The 25,582-nt window shown below is 42.6% G+C and overlaps 2 protein-coding genes and 1 long non-coding RNA gene across 11 annotated transcripts in view; all 3 read left to right on the forward strand.

The window, feature by feature from the left end:
- ZFP90 (ZFP90 zinc finger protein) overlaps window positions 1-5,859 on the forward strand; it is a 97,754-nt gene extending 91,895 nt beyond the window's left edge. For all 4 annotated transcript variants that reach the window (XM_070771958.1, XM_070771959.1, XM_019979403.2 and 1 more), the window contains 2 exons: window positions 110-205; window positions 4,018-5,859. In XM_070771958.1, coding sequence (XP_070628059.1) covers window positions 110-205; window positions 4,018-5,669 — 1,748 coding nt within the window. In that variant the 3' untranslated portion in view covers window positions 5,670-5,859. The remainder of the gene's footprint in view (window positions 1-109; window positions 206-4,017) is intronic.
- Window positions 1-25,582, forward strand: part of CDH3 (cadherin 3) — a 139,320-nt gene that overhangs the window by 264 nt on the left and 113,474 nt on the right. For 2 of the 6 annotated variants that reach the window (XM_070771946.1, XM_070771942.1), the window contains exons 2-5: window positions 110-205; window positions 7,843-7,911; window positions 22,211-22,310; window positions 24,444-24,497. In XM_070771946.1, coding sequence (XP_070628047.1) covers window positions 165-205; window positions 7,843-7,911; window positions 22,211-22,310; window positions 24,444-24,497 — 264 coding nt within the window. In that variant the 5' untranslated portion in view covers window positions 110-164. Of the gene's footprint in view, window positions 1-109; window positions 206-7,842; window positions 7,912-18,202; window positions 18,315-22,210; window positions 22,311-24,443; window positions 24,498-25,582 lie in introns of those variants that run through there. The other 4 variants (XM_070771943.1, XM_070771944.1, XM_070771948.1 and 1 more) reach the window with 4 other exon arrangements.
- LOC139177277 (uncharacterized) lies at window positions 18,320-20,580 on the forward strand. Its single transcript, XR_011561748.1, has 2 exons — window positions 18,320-18,437; window positions 19,516-20,580. It is a non-coding gene; the product is annotated as an uncharacterized lncRNA (long non-coding RNA).

Consider the following 25,582-nt stretch of genomic DNA (forward strand, 5'->3'; position numbering starts at 1 on the left):
TTTTTTTTCCCTTCAGAGTTGCTGAGGATAAGTCCTAGTTCTGACTTTTAGAGGGTTCTTTTGTCAACTTGCATAAACAACCAAATCTTATGTGTTTACCTATGAGCAGGATATCAAGTTTCCAAGCCAGAGGTGATCTTCAAATTGGAGCAAGGAGAAGAACCATGGATAGCAGAGGGAGAAATCCAACGACCTGTCTGTCCAGGTAAATGAGGGAGAATCCAAGAATCAGTGCCGAATGTCGCACAGCTGAGGGAGAGGGAGGCCTTCACTTTGCTGCCTTGGGAGCTCCTCCATCTGTAGAAGAGCTGCACTGTCTCCTGGATGACACCTTTGTGTGTCTCCCTTCTCCAGTAGGGCGTGTTGCTGTTGATAGGTCTCAGAGGAAAAGGTACCCCTTTTTCCTTTTTGAAAGTAGCCCTTTGTCTTAGTCAGAATGCCATCTCTCCCTGTCTTGTAACACTACTTCTGGATCATTTTCTCCTCTAGTATCCTCAGTGTCCCTGCATTGTTTGGAGATCTCTCTTCTTACTCATTCAGACATTAATTGAACTCCCATGTCTCCTCTTTGTTTCATCTTGCTGCTTTCACTGTCGATGCCCCAGACTTGTAGGAATACCCATAATCTTGATTCTCCCTCCCTCCAGACTTCTTTCCCTGACTACACTCCTGTTCCACCTGTCTGGGGAGCAATGCTATCTTCCTCTTGTCCTGCACTCCTGCCCATCTGATTCATTTCTACCCTCCAAAGTTCCTAGAGTATCCTTCTCTCCTGACTTCCCCACTTGTTCAGTGCTTCTTGGCTTTAGGTCTTTGGCTTTTCTTGCTTTTCCCTCCTAGTGAATCTGTCTTTAGGATTAGGAGCCTGCCTTCTGGCTTCCTCTCCATTCTTTCTATATTGTCCTTAGTTGCTCAGTCATGTCCGACTCTTTCCTAACCCATGGACTGTAGCCCTCCAGGCTCCTCTGTTCATGGGGATTCTCCAGGCAAGAATACTGGAATGCCATGGAATACTGGGTTGCCATGCCCTCCTCCAGGGCATCTTCCCAACCCAGGGATCAAACCGAGGTATCCCACATTGCATGGCAGATTCTTTACTGTCTGAGCCACCAAGGAAGTCCAAGAATACTGGAGTGTGTAAACTTATCCCTTCTCCAGGGGAACTCTCCAGACCCAAGAATCAAACCAGTGTCTCCTACATTGCAGGTGGATTCTTTACCAGCTGAGCTACCTGGGAAGCCCATTCTATATTACTTCTCTATAAAAGGGTGCCTGCCTTCTGATAGTTACAAGTCTTTATTCTGTGCTATAGACTCAGAATTGTCCTTACTTATACCCTGGTTACTTTTTTTTTTTTCTCTTCCCTTCCCACAGGACCCCTCCAATGCAAGTCCCACAGAGTTCTTATTAAAGATGTAAAGTCTAAGTTAATCATCTTGCATCCCCAGTCAGCACATTTTGCTACCTTACCTATTACCCATTTCTCCTCTTGCCCATTAGGAATTATCAGATTGCCAGTCCCTCAGGCCAGAAACCACAGTCAGTCTAGTCTTTTTCTTTCAATCCAAGTTATTTTCCTCCTTTGAGAAATATCTTAGATTTTCCTGCCTTTTAAATTGGACTGGTGACATCTTAAACCACACCTCAGATTTAGATTACTATAATTCCCAGTTGAAATTGCTCACTCTATCTTTTTGTAATCCATATTGGGTTTTTAAAATCATAGTTTAATTGAGGTATAATTGACATACCATAAAATTCTCCCTTTAAAAGTGTACATTTCAATGGTTGTTTTGGGATAAATACAGAGTTGTGCAGCCATCACCACTATCTAATTAAGCAGAACATTTTCAATATCTCCAAAAAGAAATCTTATACCCATCAGCAGTCACTTTCTACTCCTCATTCCCCCCAGCTCCTGGCAACCATTAAGCTACTTTTTGTCTCTATGGATTTGCCTATTCTAGACATTTTCTATAAATGGAATCATAATATGTAGCCCTTTGTGATTGGCTTCTTCCACTTAGCTTAAGGTTCATTCATGTTGCAGCATGTATCAGAACTTCATTCCTTTGTATTGCTGAGTAATATTGCATTGTATGGATATATCACATTTTGTTTATTCATCACGTCATGGACCATGTTGGATTTTAATGCTTTATCTCATAAACTACCATTCTCTGAAAGAACCTTTTACCTCATTATAGGAAGCAGAAACTCCCTTGATTTAAAGGTCCCCATCATACCTTCCAGTAATATCTTTCTATTCCTGCCAAAGAGAGCTCCACTAGGCTGAATTTCTTTTTGAAGTTACAGACCTGAGTACATTTCACCCCTACATACTTTCCGATGTTCTCTGTAAGAAGCATATAATTTCCCTCATTAGATAATAGTTTCTCTCTGTCCAAAGCCATCTATAAAGTCAAGGTCTCTCTCAATCATAAAACCTAATATATGCTAATATACTTGTTTCTTTCTTCCCTGGTCACAAATACCATTTATGTAATCTCTACCACACAAAATCAAATTTACTACATGCCATCTATTGGTTTTTTTTTTTTAAGTCATCAAAAGATTGTCTTGTTTTTATTCTTAGATTTTTAAGCTCCTGGAGTGTCTATTTATTATGTTTCTAAATATCTTCCCTCTGTGTTGCAGAGCATATTGAAGGCAGTCAGAAAATTATTGATTGTTATGGAATCTTGCTGGGGAAAGAACTTTCTCATTCATTAATTTCACCAAACATTTCTTGAATGTCCCACTGAGAAATATTCTAAAAGGAATGCAAAGTATTCTCTGTCTTCAGGAATTTAGAATTGAGTCTTGTTCCAGGGTAAGGAATTTGGGAATTTAGGATTCTTTAGTTACTGGTTCTTTTTTTCCCCTTTTAATGTTTATATGAAAATTTTCAAACATTTGAGAAGTTGAAAAGATTATACAGTGAACACTGTATACTACCACCATGATGCTATAATTGTTAACCTGTTGTTATATAGTAACCTATTATATTTGCTTTATCACGTATCTTTATCCATCTGTTAATCTGTCTTTCTTTTGATGCATTTCCTAGTGAGTTGCAGACATGAGTACATTTCACCCCTGTATACTTCAGCATGTATATAGTTGACTGGAGTTCAATATTTGTTCATAGTTCTTTTTTTTTTTTTTTTTTTAAAAACATTACAGTGAAATTTACACCTCTTATAAGCACCATTTATTTCACTTTGACAAATGCATTGTCCTGTCTAACCCAAACTTCTTTTGATACGGAACATCTCCCGCATTCCAGAAACCTCCCTCCCCTTAGTTTTTAAAAGATTACCATTCTTAGAACCTAGACAGTAATTAATTTCTGCTGTTAGTATTCAGAGGTTAAACAAAGGTTTAAAGGTCAATTTTTTTGTTTTTGGTTAAGAGAGGTGATTAATGTAAAATCAGAACTCAGATAGACTAAAACCACAGCTCTAGTTGTAAGGGCAAGGATGATTTGCCTCTTGAAATATTACTTTTTTATCTGCTTGGGAAGTATAGCCCTCTATCTCCAGTTATGTCAAAGAATCATTTCAGTTAGTTCACTGGCTACATATTTTCTCAGCAAGGTTTGAAGATCTGAAGCTTCAGAAATGACTTGAAAGAAATTATGAAATGAATGTATTAGGAAGATAGATTCCATGGCAGTTTGTAAAATGGACAAAGAGCATGAATAGCAGATAGGACTCTGCATGAAAGACTATGATCCTATTCTGTTTGTATCTGTGCCTAACTCTCTCATGCTAACTGGTTCCCTTATTCCCTATGTGGGCTTTCTCATTCTGGACTTATCCTTCATGATAGCTCTGCAATGATAGCTCTGTCATCTCTCTCCACTCTTCCTTTCTCCATTCAGGGTCTTCTTTTGAAGTTATTGGACTAATTTCAAAACAAAGTGATATGTAATTGCTGTCTTTTCATTTCTACTATAGCAGTTTGTTTTAACAGAGGGGAATAGGGGATGTTTGCACTTTGGGTTTCTTTCAGACTGGAAGACCAGGCCTGAAGCCAAATCTTCACATCTGCAGCAGAGTATATCTAAAGTATCCCTTAGCACAGATGAGCTCTCACATACCACGGGAGAAGATGCTTGGGACCTTAGTGGCCAGTTAGAAAGGCATAAGGAAAACTGGAAGAGACATCTGGGGCCAGATTCATCCACCCAGAAGAAGATAATCACACCAGAGGAAACTTGTGAGCAAAATACATTTGGTGAAAACTGTAGATTGAACACAGACCTGATTACACAACTGAACATTCCTCCAGGATCTAGTGAATGTGATACACTTGGGAGCAATTTGGGACATAATTTAGACTTACTTAATCAGAATAATATCCTTGCAAAAAAGAAACCTTATAAATGCAATAAATGTAGAAAAGCATTTATTCACAGATCATCTCTGACTAAACATGAGAAAACTCATAAAGGAGATGGAGCTTTCCCCAACGGTACAGATCAGGGAATTTATCCTGGAAAGAAGCACCATGAATGTACTGACTGTGGGAAAACCTTCCTCTGGAAGACACAACTTACTGAGCATCAGAGAATTCACACTGGAGAGAAACCCTTTGAATGTAATGTGTGTGGGAAGGCCTTCAGGCATAGCTCCTCCCTAGGTCAGCATGAGAATGCTCATACTGGAGAGAAACCCTATCAGTGTAGTCTTTGTGGAAAAGCCTTCCAGCGCAGCTCCTCTCTCGTTCAGCACCAGAGAATTCACACAGGAGAAAAACCTTATCGATGTAATTTGTGTGGGAGGTCGTTTAGGCACGGCACATCCCTCACTCAGCATGAGGTTACACATAGTGGAGAGAAACCCTTCCAATGTAAGGAATGTGGGAAAGCTTTTAGTCGATGTTCTTCTCTTGTCCAACACGAGAGGACACATACAGGAGAGAAACCTTTCGAATGTAGCATATGTGGGAGAGCTTTTGGTCAGAGCCCATCCCTTTACAAACACATGAGGATTCATAAGAGAGGCAAACCTTACCAAAGCAATAACTACAGCATAGATTTCAAGCACAGCTCATCTCTTACTCAAGATGAAAGCAATGTCCCTGAAGTGAAGTCCTATCATTGCAATGCCTGTGGGGAAGATTTCAGTCACATTGCAGACTTCTCTGACCATCAGAGGATCCACACTGGAGACAAGAACCCCTATGATTGTGAACAGGCCTTCAGTCAACAACCCATTTCTCATCCTGGTGAGAAACCCTATCAATGTAATGTATGTGGAAAAGCTTTCAAAAGGAGTACGAGTTTCATAGAGCATCACAGAATTCATACTGGGGAAAAACCCTATGAATGTAATGAATGTGGAGAAGCTTTCAGTCGACGCTCATCACTAACTCAACATGAGAGAACCCACACTGGAGAGAAACCCTATGAATGTATCGACTGTGGGAAAGCCTTCAGTCAGAGTTCATCCCTCATTCAGCATGAGAGAACTCATACTGGAGAAAAACCCTATGAATGTAATGAATGTGGGCGAGCTTTCCGAAAGAAAACCAATCTGCATGATCATCAGAGGATCCATACTGGAGAAAAACCCTATGCTTGTAAGGAATGTGGGAAAAACTTCAGTCGAAGCTCAGCTCTTACTAAACATATGAGAATTCATACACGAAATAAACTCTAGGACCCTTGACATTAAGAAATACGAAGAAAGCTTTAGTTAAAATATTATTCAGTATCAGGAGATTCTTACTGGAGAGGAAGCTTGAGGATATAATGAATTGTGTGTGTGTGCACGCACACATGCGTGCAGGTGTGTATGCTTGTACGCATTGTGTGTTGAGAAATCTTTGTACTAGCAGTGTTTTTTTTTTTTTAAATGCCACATTCTCAGATCTGATTACATACATGTGAAAACAACTACAGATGTCTTATATAATCTGTTAGAAATGACATGCCTATATATTGGACTTTGTAAAGCTTTTGAATATATGTATGCAGGGAATCACCAACTTTCAACAATTTAATTTGTAACTCTCAGTGTTTACAGCCTTTTTTAATAAATAAAACTCCCACAGTGATGACCAAAACTCATTTTTAAATTGCTTGACAAATGAATTCAACTGCAGCTCTTAGATTAAATTTACCATGGAAACCAGTTTCACCTCCAGGAATTCACCGTTCAAAGAATTAAATCAGCTGGTCCAGCCTCTTCCTTGTACAGATGAAACTGAAAGCCAAAGATGTGAAGTGGTTTGCAAGCCTGATACAGTTTATAACAGTAAAGCTGGGTGGAAAATGCAGGTCTTCTGGATCTTTGGCCCCATGGTCTTGCCGCTGAAAAGATATTTTGGAATTCAGGGCTTTAAAATAAGTTTTAAAATAAATCAGATGCACAAATATTTAACAAGCACTCAGGAGTTGAATATAAGAGGCAGCAAGACATATGCAAATTTGTCATACTTATTTAAAGCAGCTTGTTGGAAGCTTACAACCAAAGTTGTAAATAGTAGAACTACTAATGACTTCTTTCCTTTTCCCAAGTATCATATTTCAGGAAATATGGTCAGTTTCATAGAATTTATTAAGTCTTCCTGCTGTGCTTTTCATGATCCTCCCATGGGAAAGCACTGCACCAAGCTTCCTATATTGATTTGATCAATGGGAAAACAATACAGAACCATAGAGAAAAAAAAATCCCCCAATTTAATTTTACTCTAAAGTATGAATCCATTTATCTCTTGCCATAAAATTTGCCTTTAAATCAGTTAAGGGAATCAGCATATAGCAGATCATTTTGTGTGCCAAGGAAATTTTCATCATAAAAAATTAACAGTTTTGGCTCTATGGTGCTTTTCCATCAGTAAAGCATGAGGTAAACGTCAGGAGCCCACTCTAGTCATTAATATCCCTTAAAATCTCCCATGGACTGTGCTAAAGGAATTTCCAGAATCTTTGTTCATTCGCTGGCACCAGTAGTACAGATAAACTTGGGAGCAACTGTGGAAATTGACACCTTTCATGAAAGAGCCCCTGCCCCCAGGATAAGCAGATTTTTCCATCCTAATGATGAATCATGGGGAGGAGTGGTAAGGGTTGGTGTTGATATAGTAATCCTTTCTTACTGGTTTCTCTGCATGCCAGGTAGCAGGAGCTATCCTTTTTGTCTCATCCTGGATAACGTCATGCAGCTCCGAAACATCCTTCATAATCCTCTGCAGGAAAAATGTGTGTGGGGTCAGAAATGTGGGATGTCTAGCCCAGTGCATTTATCACACATGAAACACGATGGGTTATTCTGTAGCAGATCTGTCCTCCCAAGACTTCTGTACTGTTCAGAAATACCTTTTCTGTGATGTTCACCACTTAGTCCTTCGTGCACACACAATGCCAAGACATGCCTATGTTGTCAGTAATTCTACTCAGAACCTCCTCCACTGATTGGCTTCTTATCTGGGAAGCCTATCAGAAACTCTTTTTGCTTTTGTTTGGGGATCCCCATAGTGGACTGTTTGCAAGAATGGCATGAATTGTAATCAGTTGAGTGCAACATAACTGTTACGGAAGTTTATAAAGACTTGGTTCCAGGATACCTAAAGGAGACCACTGGTTTGTGTGTGGAGTCTGGCCTAGATCCAGCTTTAGTCCCTGAATCTCAGCACATCGTCATTGGCAGGGGGAGCCCAGGATGTATGTATGAATGGAGGATTGCTTAGTCCCAGCAACCACACACCATGCATTTACGAACACCGAGCTTTCTAGGCAATATGAATTACTTCCTTGGAACATCATTGTATTATTTCAATAAATAGCCTTCTTCGTTGAATGGGAGTCAGTTTGTCTTTTTCCATTTTCAGAACTTGGCTAAGATTAAAGAGTGATGCATCAAAGGAAGAGGGATTAACTGCTAAACTCATCACATCCAGGTGAGTTAATAATAGCATTTACTGAATGCTTACTTCTTGAAGACACTGCTAAGTACTTTACAGCCATCATTTCATAATCCTTACAGCTCCCCTAATAGGTTTTGTGGTATCTTGTCTTTGCCCAGCTTTTGCCCCCCTCTTCCTCTTGTAACAATCCCTACTGTACTGACCACAAGAACACAAGTCAGGACATCCAGGAGCTCAAAGATAATTTCAGGGGCTGTTGAGCCAATTAGAGTCTTTGAACAGAAATTTTTTTAAAACAGACTTTAGCAAGGATACTTTGATTTGAGGTTGCTAGGCTGGTAAGGTGAAGGCCTAAAGTTGCTTGGAACCTGATTCCTTACCAGAGAGAGCAGGTCTGCTGTTGTTGTGGAGGATGAGGTGACAGGATGGTATTCTCATTTCTCATTCCTAAAGTCCCTGGACTGGATTCAATTTCCGAAGCTTTTCCTGGGATTCAGTGGGTTTCCCACGACCAGTGGAATGATTCCCCTTTTGTTGTATATCTGTTTCTTGCATTGAAGAAACAGTGTATGTATTATATCTTTGTTTTCTAATGGGGAGAAAAACCCAGAGAGATATCAGACTTGGAACCCAGAACTGCCTGGCTGCAAAGGCACAGCTCTTAACCTCTAATCTTCATCATGTCTTCAGAGCCATGTTATGTTCAAGGAGCTGCATATAACAGGCTTTTGAGGGTGAATGGAAGAAGGGATATGGTGATAGTTTAAATCAGAGACCCAAGTGGAAACAAAATGAAGGACCTTGGAAGGTTTTTCTTGACTATTTCAGTAAATTAAGTCCCCCCAATTCACCCACAACCTTCACCTCTTAATATATCAGTTATTTGTATTTGCCTGTACTGTAGATAAAATCTTGTATCATACTTAAATAAAAAACCTTCTTATAAATGTTTTCATGTTGCTACATAGTGTCATGATCCCCTTAAGAAATCCACTACTATTGCAATAATATTTGGGTAGTTTGGGGCATTGGTTTTATAATAATGACATTGAATACTTATTATACCTTTTGAAGCACCCTTGCCTTTTTATTTCCATGGAATTTTTTTTCTTAAAATACCCATAGTGAGATAAACATCTAAAATGGGGTTACTGTGTCAGCATGTATAGATAAGTATAACCAGATGGTGTGAGGTTCATATAAGAGTGAACTGGATATAATAGTGCAGGAATAATTGTCCCAAAATTACAAAAGAGAAACAGGAGAAAACCAATCTTCCACTCCTGCTGCCTGGGTATGTGTGGGGAAGGCCCCAGGGCAGGCATTATGTCCTACAAAGCCTCTTGCATTTCTCTATGCAAGGGTGGATAAGAAAACAATTATTCTGTTATTAGGTATACTGATGCTAGTGCTCAGGTCTTTATAGCTACAGTGGGCTTTGATAGATACTGAACTAGTTAATTCCTTTTTTGTTAAAATGCAGATGTCACATCAGGGAAGGTTTTAATGACTGCCGGCTAAATTGGCCTTCTTTTAAATTCTAATAGATTATGTTGATGTCCTTCACTTTACCATGATTTGTACTTTTGATTGATTGGTTTTTCTCCCAACCCTGAAGTAGATGGTGAGTTCCAGGAAGGCAGAGTCCACATCATTTGGCTAACTTTTTTTGTTCCCTTGCTATCACAATGCCAGGGGCACAATAGGTACTTAATGTAGTCTTGTTAACAGTACAGTGGAGATGTGTTGATAGTCAAAGAAGATTGGCTTTTCAAAATGAAAAGATGTTCTATCTTGAAATCAGAATACTGCAAAAGAAAGCAGTGAGATATTATTTCATATTCATTAGGCTGGCAAAAAGTTTGAAGTCTGGCAGGGGGAAAATGAGAATATTTTGTTGGCAGTATAAGGGAAGTTCCGTATCTTTCCTTGCTCTTAATATAGGTCTTACAGTGCTCTGTCTTTGGACCTCTTTTCTTTTTCTACAGTCCCCCTCACTGGGGCTTTTATCCAGACTGAAGGCTTTAAATACCCAGTTGAAAATTTTATCTCCATTCCAAGATTCCATACTCATAACCAACTGCCTACTTGACATCTCCACTTGGATTTCTGACAGACATCCCAAATTTAATATGTCCGAAGATGAACTAACTCACGATCTCCCCATCCCAATCTCATCTTTTATCAAGTTCCTCCCTCAAACTTCCCATCTGAGAAAAGGTAACCCCAGTTGCTCAAGCCCTAAACCGGGTAACCATTTTTGATTCCTTTCTTTCACATCCCACATCCAAGGTTCATTAAGTTCTGTTTGCTAACTTGCAGGATCTATGAAGATGGCCATATCTTGTTGCTTTTCACTCTTTCTGGAATCCTCTTCCCCTAGATATCACTTAGTTTGGTTCTTCACCTCCAGCAGATATTTATTCAGTGAACCCTTTCTTGACTATTGTACCAAAATAGCAATTTGTGAGAATTCCCTGGCAGTCCAATGGTTAGGACTCTCTGTTTTTATTGCTGAAGGTACAGGTTGAATCCCTGCTCAGGGGAACTCAGATATCACAAGCTGTGTGGTGTGGCCAAAAAATAATAATAGTAAAAAACCAGTGCCCCTTCATGGCATACTCCCATCTCCCTTCCCAGCTTCATTTTCTCTACAATACCTACCACCACCTGACATAGTAAATATTTTACTTCCTTTTTATATGCCCTTCTATTTTTGGGGGGGGGATCAGATCAGATCAGATCAGTCGCTCAGTCATGTCCGACTCTTTGCGACCCATGAATTGCAGCATGCCAGGCCTCCCTGTCCATCACCAACTCCTGGAGTTCACTCAGACTCATGTCCATCGAGTCAGTGATGCCATCCAGCCATCTCATCCTCTTCTCCTCTTGCCCCCAATCCCTCCCAGCATCAGAGTCTTCTCCAGTGAGTCAACTCTTTGCATGAGGTGGCTGAAGTACTGGAGTTCCAGCTTTAGCATCATTCCTTCCAAAGAAATCCCAGGGCCGATCTCCTTTAGGATGGACTGGTTGGATCTCCTTGCCGTCCAAGGGACTCTCAAGAATCTTCTCCAACACCACAGTTCAAAAGCATCAATTCTTCGGCGCTCAGCCTTCTTCACAGTGCAACTCTCACATGCATGTATGACCACAGGAAAAACCATAGCCTTGACTAGACGGACCTTTATTGGCAAAGTAATGTTTCTGCTTTTGAATATGCTATCTAGGTTGGTCATAACTTTCCTTCCAAGGAGTAAGCGTCTTTTAATTTCATGGCTGCAGTCACCATCTGCAGTGATTTTGGAGCCCAGAAAAATAAAGTCTGACACTGTTTCCACTGTTTCCCCATCTATTTCCCATGAAGTGATGGGACCGGATGCCATGATCTTCGTTTTCTGAATGTTGAGCTTTAAGCCAACTTTTTCACTCTCCACTTTGACCTTCATCAAGAGGCTTTTTAGTTCCTCTTCACTTTCTGCCATAAGGGTGGTGTCATCTGCGTATCTGAGGTTATTGATATTTCTCCCGGCAATCTGGATTCCAGCTTGTGTTTCTTCCAGTCCAGCATTTCTCATGATGTACTTGTAAATTTTATTGAAACATAACATTCTTAAAGTACAAAAATAGGTGAACAGCTTGATGGTTGAGAACAGCAACTTACATATCTTTCTCAGTGCCCTTTCCACAGTATAGGAGATAACGCAAATGTTTAATGAATGGTTGGACTGCATGTACATGTACTAACAAGGCTAACATCAAAAACAATTGAAAATAAAGTTACAGAGGGATTATATACAATGTGATAAAGCTTATTAAAGGTCCGTATCACCTTTTTAAAAATCAATTTGCGAAGTAAAGGTAGGAAAGTATTAAAATATCAGCTTTAGAGTGGTGGTTTCCTCTGGAGTTAGAGGGGAAAGGGATGGGAAGGGATAAAGACAGACAAACTTTTATAGTTTTTTTTTTTTAATAAAACTCAAAATATTTGTTAAAAGAAGGTGATGCATATTTGTTGTATATGTGTCTCTGAATTTTAAACTCTTTTACAGTTAGTTTGCCTCCCTGCTCTTAATCTGGTTCCTCCTCACACACAACCAAGCTGGGGAATCAAGCTTGGTTCCCCCTTGGTATCATCAACCTTTGCTGACCTATTCAGCATGCCTGAAGGATTTAGGAAAAGGAATAATGGGCAATCATGTTTCCAAGGATGGGAAGTTGATCCAGGCCCAAGAAAGGGATGTCTCGGTACTGTCAAAATCAAGTAAAGCAGTTTCCACTCTCTAGAAATGCCATTTGAGGGAATAATTAAAAAGAAGGGGACGACAGGGGAGCAGAGGGCTTTCTATAGATAAGCAGCATAAATGATTATTGGCAGGTGTTGGTGGAAAGAAAGAGCTAATTTTTGCTAGCAAATTTTAGTGAAAGCCTTATAATTTTGGAAAAACTTTTTTTTTGGTAAACATTTTAATGGATAAAGGAGCCAAGAAATTTGGACCTGATAACATAGATGGAAGCCAACATAGATCGTATTTTATTCTTGTACGACCAGATAATTTTTAGCTGTAATGATTAATGGGGTTTTTGTTTTACTAAAACAAAAGTGCATTAAGGAACTAGCAGTTACCAGTTCTCAAATTTTAATATTCATTTTCAAAAGTTAAAGAGTTGTCACAGGGTTTTGGCATGGATTTTTCTGTTAGCTTAGAATTGCTGCTAAAGTCTGAAAGATGAAAAATGTCATGTTCCCCTACATTCTAAAGGGCACCACAAGAACTGGGCACATGCTCTCCACAGGATTCATTAGGAGGTAGGAGATTCACAGCCTCTCACTCCTAGGGCCCGACTGACATGTAACCACGGAACAGAGTCGTATCCAGAGGAGACGGTACCTCTGGTCATAGCGTGAGGCCTCTATCCCTCCCCATGCATGGTGCTAGGTATATCAGGCACCAAAAGGTATTAGGGGCATCTGAAATCGCTGGAGCTTATGTCTTTATCTCCAGCAAAACCACAGGCCCACTACGCGGCTACTACCCCCAGTTCTTAGGAGAGCTCGCCATGCACTCATGTCGTTTGTATTTGGTGGTAAGGCGGTGGGAGTAATCTAACACCGATAGGTGCCTGCCACAGTTTGGAGATTTCTGAAGGGGCGGGGGGCGGGGGGGTGTGTGCTGCTGGAGTAAACTCTACCCACTGAGTGTGAAGCCCTCTGAGGGTCCGCCTTTGTGTTGTTCGTAGGCGGAGTTCGAAACTGAGTGTCAGGGGTCAGACAAGCCGGCTCTCTCCTACTTCTTTGCCGTCAGCGTTTAGAAGACCAGGATTTCAGTGGATCTTGGGTAGGGTGACTGTATGTAGTGCGTGTTCACTCGTTATTGATCCACTAAACCAGGACCATTGAGCTCATTCTCAAGGGGGAGCTAACTAGATGGGAAGCTGGGATTGTGCTGGCACACCGGGACATGTGTTTATTCTGTGCATGAGCTCACCCAAGGAAAGAAGTTAGACGGTGGGCAAGAGCCATTGGACTGTGTCCCAGGGGCTACCCCACCAAACTCGCGTGTGACCCACCTGGAGAGGGGTTGGAGGTGAGGACTGAAGTAGACCACTCCTCTATGAATGAATACAGTGGGCTGGGATGAAGCTGAACGCAGCCCCCAAACCAGCGCGCATCTCCCTGTGAGGAAGCCACTACAGTTCCATTGGTGTTGGTTGGGGAACTAAGATCGCGCATGCTGCGAGGCCAGAAAAAAGAAAGTGAGCCCATTTCCACCCCGGAACATTGTACCAGCTCTGGGTTGGGAGTGTAATCCACAGAATTCGGCCACACGCATGCGGACGGAGCGGCCCGGGGCTCGTCCCGCGGCTGGAGACTACATTTCCCGAAAGCCTTGGCGGTGGAGCACTTCTGCTTCCGGTTTGATGTATTCCGTCGCCGACGGGGGCGCTCTTTGCGAAAGGAACGTGGGTCTGACCCCTGCCTGACACATTCAGTTTCGAGCTGCGCGGGGAGGTTTGCACTCTGTCTGGTGTTCATTCCCTTTTGAGAAAGTGCAGAGAGGGCAAGAGCTTGGGCGCGTGCATGGTATTTGCCCAGAGCCAGGCTACCCTCCTCCTGTGGCCTCCACCAACCACCCGTGTCCCATGGCTAGCGTAGAACACCCCAGGCCGGGACCTTGTCCTGTTTTCCCTAGCTCTGCCCATTGGCCGGAAACTGCCATCTCTGTCACCTGATCTGGATAATTTGGGAGACGTTGAATCATACTGAAGGAAAGTTACACCGCTCAAAACAGCCCGGAGTTAAACCTCCCCTCTGGATCCTCCCCACCATTCTATGCAAAACAAAGAACTCTCTCATGGGAAGAAAAAAAATGGACGTTAAGGTTGATTTTGCCCAGCTCCCAGCCAGGCCCAGCCTCTGGCCGATCTCCAGAATTCCTTGCCCCAGCAGTTTAAGAGATAACTAATCTGAACAACCTTGGAGAAGAACTGGCCCCCTTAAGACAGTAGATTTCCACATATATGTCTATATATACTTACACTTTTCTTGGGTTAGTGCAGCAGCTCACTAATACTGTTGCCCTTTCTTGCCTCATTAAAGGTGATCTGTTCCTGTAAAGTGCCGGTCTAGTTCTTTTCCCAAACCTTGCCTTCTCTAACTCCCTTACCCTATGACAGGAGGTAGTCTAGGTGAGTGGAGAAATTTAAGGTATTATCTCCACTTTCTGGAAAAAGTGTGGCTTTTCCTGAGGAACTGTGAATTTCTACTTTGAAACAGAGCCATAAAACCAGAAACACCATCTCCTCTTCTCTCTTCCAGTCAGCTCCCTTCCTGGGGACAGGAAGGGTCCTGTGCAGGTAGGCTGGAGGGAGAATAACGTAGCGTTGAGTGAAGGGTTACACTAGTGGTAATGGTAGTCTACTTAATTACTCTTACTACTCTTCCATGGAAAATAACTTCAACTGAATAAAACGTTGAAAAAGAAAAGCATTCCAAAGAGCTAAGAGGAGAGTGAAGAATTAAGGATCAAACTCTAGGAGAAGCAAGAGACTAAATCATAATCCCAACGCTCAAAGCTACTTTTGCCTGAAGACATTTGCTGGTGGAAGGAGACACCTGTGAAACCCAGCTGTAAGGTTGGTGGACTTGCAGTATAAGAGATACAAGTGTAAATATGTTGAAAGCTGGGAGTCTGAATAATTGCCCCACATTTGAACTGGGACCCCAAATGGAGACACCCTCATGAAAATGTTAAACTGGACATAAGCCGTGGCATAGATATGTCTCCCAAATTCAGCTTGTCTTGGAGGTGTAGAGATCCTCAGCCTTCAAACCCTATAACTGACCTAGTGGTGCGCTCAGTTGCCTGATAAAAGCAAATGAAAATGATCCTTTAGATAAAGATATTATCATCTCAGACATTAAAGTATTCACACACACCCTTCTTTTTCAAATAACGTCCAGTACACTCTCAAAGATAATCAGACACTCAAGGAAATAAATCGTGAAAGAGAACATGCAGAAATAATAGACAACAAATACAGACACAAACACATCAGATATTGGGACTAACAGGGTATAAAATAGCACTTCTTGATTTTTTCTTAGTATTTTTAAAGAGATAAAAGACCCTGTTGAAAACATCTATGAAGGCAAACCTTAAAAAATTGACATAGAAGTTTTGAGAAAATAACCAAATGGAATTTTTTTTTTAAAGCTAAAAAAAAAAAACCAAAACAAAACTCCAACAGCCATATGTTTGACAGCAAATTAAATATAAAAGAAGAATTAATGAACTGAAATATAGGTGAGAATAAATTGTTCAGAAACTAGTGTACAGAGAAATACAGAAGAGAAACACCTTAAGCTGTTGGGTAGAAAGATCAACATAGATTTAATCAGATTCCCAGAAGGAAAATACAGAAAAAGGTATATGTCAAACATACCAAGGTACAGATTCAGGAAACCCAGTGAAATTCAAAGAGGATAACAAAGTAATATAGGTGAGAATAAATTGTTCAGAAACTAGTGCATAGAGAAGTACAGAAAACAAATACCTTAAGCTGTTGGGTAGAAAGATCAATATAGATTTAATCAGATTCCCAGAAGGAAAATACAGAAAAAGGTATATGAAAGACATACCAAGGTACAGATTCAGGAAACCCAATGAAATTCAAAGAGGATAACTAAAAGTAAGTCCACGACAGATACATCATGGTGAAAAAGTAGTAATATAAAAGGTAAATAAGCAATTAGAGGGAAAAAACCTAACTTCTGACTTCCCAATAGCATCTGTGGAAGCCCTATGAATGAGGATTGAAGTCTTCATTGTGTTTAAAGAATCTGTCAACCTAGAACTCTGTATATAGCAAAATCTTTCAGAAATGGAGACACAAATATATTTTATACAACTAAAAACAGTCAAGACTTGCTCTCTGAGTGACCTGTAGCAAACTCTTAAATGAGGCTGCTGCAGGAGAAGGCAATGGCACCCCACTCCAGTACTCTTGCCTGGAAAATCCCATTGCCTTCTCCGTAAATGAGGCTACCTGTTAGGATTTATGTGAGGATTAAGTTAATATCTGTACAGCGCTTTGCCCTGTGCCGGCTCGTAGTTGGCGTTCTCTAAAATGTTTGGTCCCTCGGTGAACAAGTCGGGATTGCGGGGGCGCGGCCCTTGTGGGGAACTCTCCCAAAGCGGGTCCCAGTGAGAGCTAGTGCTGCAGGGTCCCGTCCGTCTCCCTTCCCGGACGCCGCAAGCATGCTTGTGGCCACCAGAGGGCGGTGTCACATCGAAGAGGGTGCCCTGGAGGCTGCAGAACTTGTACCAGGCGAGCTTGTTGCAGGGATGCCTGGATGCGTCTTAACATCGCTGACGCTGATCTGCCCTATTGCCAGGTACTCCAGATCGCCTCCCCTCAGGTGCATCCCTTGCGGATAGAGGCCCTGAGAGCTGCTGCTGCTGCTAAGTCACTTCAGTTGTGTCTGACTCTGTGCGACCCCATAGACGGCAGCCCACCAGGCTCCCCCGTCCCTGGGGTTCTCCAGGCAAGAACACTGGAGTGGGTTGCCATTTCCTTCTCCAATGCAGGAAAGTGAAAAGTGAAAGTGAAGTCGCTCAGTCGTGTCCGGCCCTCAGCGACCCCATGGACTGCAGCCTTCCAGGCTCCTCCGTCCATGGGATTTTCCAGGCAAGAGTACTGGAGTGGGGTGCCATTGCCTTCTCCGGGCCCTGAGAGCTAGTTTCTGGTTATTTAGATCCATGCAAACCCTTAGTTGTGGCATGTGAAATCTAGTTCCCTGACCAGGGATGGAACCTTGGCCCCCTGCATTAAGGGAAAAGAGCGTTAACCACTGGACAGTCAGGAAGTCCAACGGACGTTTATTTCTAAATATTCAACTAATGTTTTCATGGCACACACAGGTTCTATCAAAATTCAGCAAAAAAATATTTAAAATATCAAGACATAGAGCATCACCTAGACTTCTAGCAGTCCTGCCAACTTGCTGAAGGAAGTGGTCCAGGAAAAGAGGGACGAGAATCTAAAACTTGATCTTGGAGCAGAAGACTGACTATAACCTCATTCTCTAACTGGGAGTGCGCGTTTGAGTGGAGCCACATGGAGCTGACCAGTTGTATTCTAGGCAGAACTAAGGTCTCCTTTGTATTTTGTGTGTGAGGTTTCTGAGGGGTAGGGATGAGTTTGGTGTAGAAGAGAATAAATACCACGACCAGTCTAAGGAAGCAAGGAATGTTGACAGTCTTTTGAGTCTCAGTTTCGCAGACTTCTGCATCAAAATGTCGGAAAATGGTTTTTAAAAAACACAGGATTCTAGGTCCTATTCCATGGCTCCAGAATTTGTCTTTGGGGCCGGGGCCTTGGAACCTGCATTTTGGCAAACATCTCTATCTCTATTGCATGCCAAGTTTGCAGATCAGACTCAACTACGGTAGTGGCGGTGGGACTCATGGGACAGGGAGAACCCAGAGCTTCTGACACGACTAGTCCAGCATGTCAACCACTCTTCTAACCACTAGCCCCACCGCAAGTTGCATCCGCTCGAACTCCATACACCATCACTCCCCATCCCCGGCGCATCCCAGCTCCCCACGCCCCTTCCCCAGCTCTACAGCTGGTGGATTTGACACTAGGCGCTATCCTCTGCGCCGCAGCCCCACGTGCACGCCCTCGCGTGCTTTGCCCCGGAAGTGCTCGCGCACTGCTGGAAGTGCGCAGAAGTAGGGGCGCCCCAGAGGGACCCCTGGGGTAGGGAGGCCCCCCCCCCCACGCCTTTGTGGAGTAGGAAATGAGTGGCTTTGAGTCGGAAGGCGGAGAAATGGAAGGGGGCGAACAGGACGGAGCAGGAGAAACAGGGAAAGAGTGGCCAAGCGCGGGCGGAGGACGGAGAAAGGGGCGGCGCGGGCCAGAACCTCGAGGTATGTGCGGGAAAGGGCTCTTCCCTGGGTGGGGAGGGAGCCCTGCGCGTGATGCTTGCGAGAGTCGGGGAGACCTGGAACCCAGGAAGTAGCGGGAACATCAGAGAGGGGACTTAGCGGAAGGTAGGACTGTGAGGTTCTTAAGAGGGGACGTTTTAAGTGGTGGAGGGAGAGGCTGCTGGGAGCGGTAGTTGGGAGGGTGACTGGAAGGAAGAGACTGTCCGGAGCGTGATCCAGCTTCTTTTGTGGGTGGAGTGAGAGACCGGAGAAGAGTGGGGTGGAGTCGGGTCCTGAGGAGCTAAGTACTTAAGAATTGGGGCAAATAGGGAACGATTTGGAAGATGAGGGTGGTAAAGGAATAACGTTTCAAGAGTAAACTTTGGGAGCAGTGAACAGTTTGCAAAGACTGTTTCGGGACTGGTGAGGGTGGGTGGAGGAAGGCAGTTTAAAGAGTAGTTTTCTTGGAAGATAGGAGAAAGGGTTAAACAGCTTGGTGAGATGTCCGAGAGAAAGTGTGTGTGGGGGGAGTGGGGAGCGTAGTTTGGAGGAGGGATGGGAAAGAGAGAAGTCGATAGAGGTGTCCCAGAAAGTGGGCGGGGCTAGAAATAGGAAGTGTCTGTAGCTCAAATTCAAGCGAGAGGAGGAGGGGCTCAAGGGAGAGGGTGGAAAAAGATGGGGGCTGGTGGAAGGGAAATCCAGTATAGAGGGAGACCTCAAGCAGAGCTATAAAAGAAGGGGCTTTGGTGCTCCGGGCGGTAGGAGGAGAAAGGGTAGGTAGGTGGGGTCGCAGAGTAGCAGAAGATGGAGAAAACTGGAGTAACTCAGATCGACTGAAGCCATTTTTTCTACCCCTTGTCTGCTGCTGCTAAGTCCGGTCAGTCGTGTTCGACTCTGCGACCCCATAGACGGCAGCCCACCAGGCTCCCCCGTCCCTGGGGTTCTCCAGGCAAGAGTACTGGAGTGGGTTGCCATTGCCTTCTGCAAATACCAGTAATTGATTTCCTTCATCATGGGAATCTTAAGATGTGGTGGCCAAAAAGTTCATTTGGTTTTTTCTGCAAGATTGATCTAGTAGTGCTTAGTTGTCTTTAGCTTCATTGGAAACAATTTTGTTAGATTGTATTGCGATAGCTGTCATATTAGCATGCGTTAAAAAAAAAAAAACAAAAAACTTAACCAAAATTGGTGAATTTTTGTGTAGCTATTTTAATACTGAAGATGGAAGAAAAAAAACAACATTTCCCACATATTATGCTTTATTATTTCAAGAAAGGAAAAAATGCAACTGAAACACAAAAGAAGATTTGTACAGTGTATGGAGAAGGTGCTGTGACTGATCGAACGTGTCAAAAGTGGTTTGCAAAGTTTCGTGCTGGAGATTTCTCACTGGACCATGCCCCACGGTTGGGTAGACCAGTTGAAGTTGACAGCAGTCAAATCAAGACATTAATTGAGAACAATCAACGTTATACCACAAGGGAGATAGCCGACATACTCAAAGTGTCTAAATCAAGTGTTGAAAACCATCTGCACCAGCTTGGTTATGTTAATCGCTTTGGTGTTTGGGTCCCACGTACCTTAAGTGAAAAAAACCTTCTTGACCGTATTTCCACGTGTGATTCTCTACTTAAATGTAATGAAAACGTTCCATTTTTAAAACAAATTGTGACCGGCGATGAAAAGTGGATACTGTACAATAATGTGGAACAGAAGGGAAGGTGGGGTGAGCAAAATGAACTACCACCAACTACACCAAAGGCCAGTCTTCATCCAAAGAAGGTGATGTTGTGTATATGGTGGGATTGGAAGGGAGTCCTCTATTATGAGCTCCTTCCAGAAAACCAAACGATTAATTCCAACAAGTATTGCTCCCAGTTAGACCAATTGAAAGCAGCACTCGATGAAAAGCGTCCAGAATTAGTCAACAGAGAGCGCATAATCTTCCATCAGGATAATGCAAGGCCACATGTTTCTTTGATGACCAGGCAAAAACTGTTACAGCTTGGCTGGGAAGTTCTGATTCATCCGCCGTATTCACCAGACATTGCACCTTCGGATTTCCATTTATTTCGTTCTTTACAAAATTCTCTTAATGGAAAAAGTTTCAGTTCCCTGGAAGACTGTAAAAGGCACCTGGACCAGTTCTTTGCTCAAAAAGACAAAAAGTTCTGGGAAGATGGGATTATGAAGTTGCCTGAAAAATGGCAGAAGGTAGTAGAACAAAATGGTGAATACGTTCAATAAAGTTCTTGGTGAAAATGGAAAATGTGTCCTTTGTTTTTACTTTAAAACTGAAGGAACTTTTGGCTAACTGAATATTACCCACTTTATAGATAGGTAAACTAAGCTCAGAGGAGTGAAGTAATTTGGCCAAGGTCATGTGACTAATTATGGTGGAATCAGTTGTATATGACGCTCTCAGAATAAAGCCCAAGTTCTTTAGACAAAGAACTACCATAACGTCTCTGATATGAGTCCTGCCTGCCTTCCTAATCACCTCCAACACAAGTTTATTCCTACCTCAGGGCCTTTACACCTGCTATTTTTCCTCCAAAACATCTCTTCACTGGGCTAACTCCTTATTACCCTTCAGGTCTCAGTTCAAATACAAGGATTCCCTAATAACACAATGACTTTTTGTCTCTTTGGCCGATTTTAGTTTACGTATTATATATTTTTTGTTTGTATACTGTCTAATGTCTGTTCCTACTACTCCCCCACGCCCTTATGACAGGGGCTTTGCCTGCTTTGTTCACTGCTGTATGGCTAGTACTGGCACATAGTAGGTTCTCCATAAGTATTTGCTGGATGAATGAATGAATGACTTTACAGGAAGGTAAAACAGTTAAAAACAATGTAACTTTTCTGGGTATCTTGAAATAACAATTCTTGCATAGTGAGCTTACGAAGATTAAAAGAAATAAAAGAAATCACAAGGCCTAGAGCCACAAGATATATTTTTAAAGAAATGAGGGTTTCAGTTCTCCCACCACCCACACGCTGGACCTCAGGGCATTTGCAGACCTCTGCACTCTGAAAGCCCTTTGTCTCCAGAGAAGGAAGAACCCTGGCAAGAGGGATGAGCAATGCACCAGCACCACTATTTGGGTAATAGCTAGGGCTTTTCTTCCCAGGCTTGTTCTGCTGGTCCCCACACCCCTTCCTGCAGGCAAAAATCTCTATTTAACCAGGAACTGGAACTCTGGAAACCCTGCGGGACAACCGTGAATTGAATAATATGTGTCAGGCAGAGAAAGGGGTGCTTAATGAGGGAGGCTGGGTTCTTGTGATCTAAGAAATCAAGGAAACTGTTTTCTTCATCTCTCTTCCCTTTGTGGGAGTGGTACAGAGTAGGGTGGGGGCTTGAGTAAAGAGAATTGAATTAATCCTCTCAGTTCCTAGCCCACTCTTAGTTGGTTTGTGCAAGGCTTTTCTCTGGTTTTATTAATTCACTCTTTCATTCATTTCTTGTCATCCCTCCTCTCCAATCCCATTACCCTCCTCCCCCATTCCGTTTATAATAAATACCTTTGAATTTGTACGTAGCTTTGTCAAGTGTGTAGTATTGTCTTATGTGACTGTGAATTTAATTTTTTAATTAAAAGGATCTACTGTAGGTCACATTGTGTTTCTTACTGTGTTAGCCAGCCTCCAAGATGGCCCACAGTGAGATCTCCCAGTATTCATATCTTTGAGCAGTCCCTGAAGAGAGCTGAATATTTGCTGAATTGCACTGAATACAGTGCAGTTGTATTGCAATTCTATGCAATTATATGCAAGTGCATACCCTACTCAACAAATAGGCTATTGGCAAAGATATCAGTGTGCAGATTCCAAGGCTCGGGGATGGATGATATCGCAGTATCCTCTTTGCTGCCCTTGATTACCCACTCTAGGGGAAGCCGGCTGCCATGCTGTGAGGACGCTCAAGCAGCCCTATGGAGTGGTCTAAGAAGAACTGAGGCCTCCTGCCAACAGTTCCAACTTGCCAGCCATGTAAGTGAACCATCTTGAGTGATTCTCCCACCCCAGTCAAACCTTCAGATAATTACAGCCCCATCGACATCTTAACTGCAACTTCATGACAGATCCCAAGTAAGAAACACTCAGTCAAGCCATTCCCAAACTCTTGACCCACAGGAGTCAAGGGAGATAATATGTTTACTCATTTTCATATGTCACAACATATTCTTTTTTCCTCCACCATTTAAAAATGTAAATCATTCTCAGCTCCAGTGAAGTTGTACAAAAACAGGTGACATGTCACATTTGGCCCACAGGCCTTTGTTTGTTGAGCCCCGGTCTATTTCATTGTTTTAAATTGCTGCATAATTGTTCTATAAGATGCCTTCATCTTATTTTGCATATCTGCTCCCAGTGAGGGGCATTTTTCTCCTTCCCTGGTGGCTCAGACAGTAAAGAATCAGCAGTGCAGGAGTCCCAGATTTGATCCCTGGGTTGGGAAAATCATCTGGAGAAAGGAGTGGCAACCCATTCCAGTATTCTTGCCTGGAGAATTCCATGGACAGAGAAGCCTGATGGGCCACAGCCCATGGGGTCGCAAAGAGTTGAACACAACTGAGCCACTAACACTACACTATTTAGCTTCCACAGACAGCAAATGCAGTAAACATCCTTGGCTGGTGGGAAGGTCCCTGGGATATTTTTCCAGAAATGGAATTGCTGGGTTTCACGGTCTTAGTCTGCTTCTGCTGTGGTGTATAAAGCCCCATTTCCCTATACCCTAGCGACACTTGGTTTTATCCAACTTCCTAATGTTTGCTACTCTGTGACTTGGTTTCTCTTTGTTCTGCTGGCATTTTCCTGATAACTAATGACTTTGAACATCTCTTTGTCTAGTAGCACACATTTAGATTTCCTCTCTAAATTGCCTAGTCATGTTTTCACCCATTCTCTGTAAGATATTTCTGATTTTTTATTGGGAAGACTTCCACATCCCAGGCCTCAGTTTCCCCATGTGCACCACAGTTACCTACAGGGGTCTTCTGAAATGCCATCCTTGTTTCTGCTACAGCCATGTTTCAAATAATTGGAATGTGACTTGGAGTTGAGTTTTTACATATATTATATTATGTAGGAAACTTAGGGGACTTCCCTGGTGGTCCAGTGGTTAAGACTGTGCAGGGGCCCAGGTTCGACCTGTGGTCAGGGAACTAGATCCATAATGCCACAACTGAGAACCTACATGCTGCAAGTAAGACCTGGTGCAGGAAAAAAAAAAAGCGAGAGAGAGGACTTATTTGTGAATTATAGCTGAGACTTCTGGGTTCAGAGAAGTTGATGACCAGCCCAGAGCCACCCAGAGAATCATAGGATTAAGCAGATGCCTGAATTGAGTTCCATTAGGAAGAGTTGGGGCTGCAGATCAAAATATGGCAGCAAATAGCACTTCTCTTGGGTCAAGTTAGAAATGATGTTTCTAAATGGTAAGAGGAGACAAGGCCTTGGAGAGCATGGAGCCTTCTTTTCCAAGTTGATGGAAGTCAAACTAGTTGTGAACTTTTCTTAGAAGCAGTTTGACAGTTACAGGCCGAAAGCCTAAAACACCTGCACACCCTTTGACTCAGCCAATTCCCTAGGAATTTACCCTGAAGCAGTAATTGGTCAAAGACAAGGAAGAACATGTTTGGTCATGGAAAAACAAAGATCATACTAAGGATCCCACTTCAGGAAATGGAATAGTACATATGCATATGCTATCTTAAGAAAGATGTTCTAGGTAATTCCCTGGTGGTCTAGTGGTTAGGACTCTCCTTTCACTGCTAAAGGCCTGGGTTCGATCCCTGGTCAGAAAACTAAGATCCCCAAAAGCCATGCATAGTGAGGCCAAAAAAAAGGAAAAAGAAAGATGTTCTATAGGAAAATTTCTAATGCTATGGAAAGATGTTAATTCAGTTAAGGTGAGGGGTGAGATCCATTATAAAATAGTGAATACAGAATGATTTCATTTTTGTAGGGAAAAAAATGTATGAAGGAAATCTCTGGGAAAATGCAATGATGCATTAAGTGCTTGCTAGGGCCATGCACTTGTTTTTAGTGCTTTTTATAGCCTCATTTCATTGTCACACAACTCTTTGAATCGGTACTGTTATCATGCCCATATTATAGGTAAAGAAACTGAGGTCAGAGATACGAAATGAGCTGCCAGAAGTCACACAGATGGTGAGTGAAGAAGCCAGGATTTGAATCCAGGTGCTGGTTTTTTTCTACACTCAGTATTTTAATATTTTTAAAAGCCCTTATTGTAGTAGTTAGTGCCTTTGAAAGTGTGAAGCAGGGCAGGGGTATGTGTTGTGTGGAGAAAAATCAGGAATGGGATGGAGCTTGGCTCACCACAAACCCTATTCTTGCCCCACACCTTCTCTCTTCAGTCTCAAAAATATCAAGGAACTCAAATGTTCCATATCTGCTGTGTGACCTGGACTTGTTCCTCACACTTTTGGAGCCCTTTTCCAGATGTGTCACATGGACTGGATTTCTGGAGAAGCCTCCCTGTAGTCTTCCCACTGCCCCCCTCCCCAGCACCCTGAGTAAGAAGTAGGGAGGGACAGCCTTGCTTAGTGGTTCTGGGAAGGAAAGGAGAGAAAAGAACTGGGAGGAGCCCAGGGGCAGAGAGGAGGAAGGTGGCATGGGGAACAGGAAGGATGATGCAGAGGCATAGGAGGGAGGGACAGGTCTAGGGAGGCATCCCCTCCCTAGATCTCTTCTTCCCTGGGGCTTTGAGGAGTGACATACTTTGGTTTCTGAATGTAATTCTGGGAAAGTCTGCTGCAGCAAGCACTGGACAAAGATTTCAAAGACCTGGTTCTGCTCACACCTCACCACTGGTTACCTGCGTCCTTGTCTGTGCTTTCTCTGAGCCTTGGCTTTCTTGAAAGCTTGACTGTTTTCAGGGCCAATCCATATTGTAACATGTGTATATAAAACTTTGGTCCTTTTTATGGTTGAACAATATTTCACTGGATATACCACATTTTGTTTATCCATTCATCAGTTGATGGACATTTGTGTTTTTCTTCTACTTTGTTTTTTTGGCCACGTAGCATATGGGATCTTAGTTCCCTGACCAGGGATCGAACCCACATCCCCTGCAGTGGAAGTGTGGAGTCTTAAGCACTTGACTGCCAGGGAAGTCCCTTACATTTTCATTTATTTTCAGTATATACTTAGGAGTAGAATTGTTGAGTTAAACAGCAATTATGTTTAACATTTTGAGGCAACACCTGTTATTATATAGTCCAAGAGCT

Source organism: Bos indicus, chromosome 18 (assembly GCF_029378745.1).
Source record: "Bos indicus isolate NIAB-ARS_2022 breed Sahiwal x Tharparkar chromosome 18, NIAB-ARS_B.indTharparkar_mat_pri_1.0, whole genome shotgun sequence".
In the NCBI taxonomy this organism is placed as follows: Eukaryota; Metazoa; Chordata; class Mammalia; order Artiodactyla; family Bovidae; genus Bos; species Bos indicus.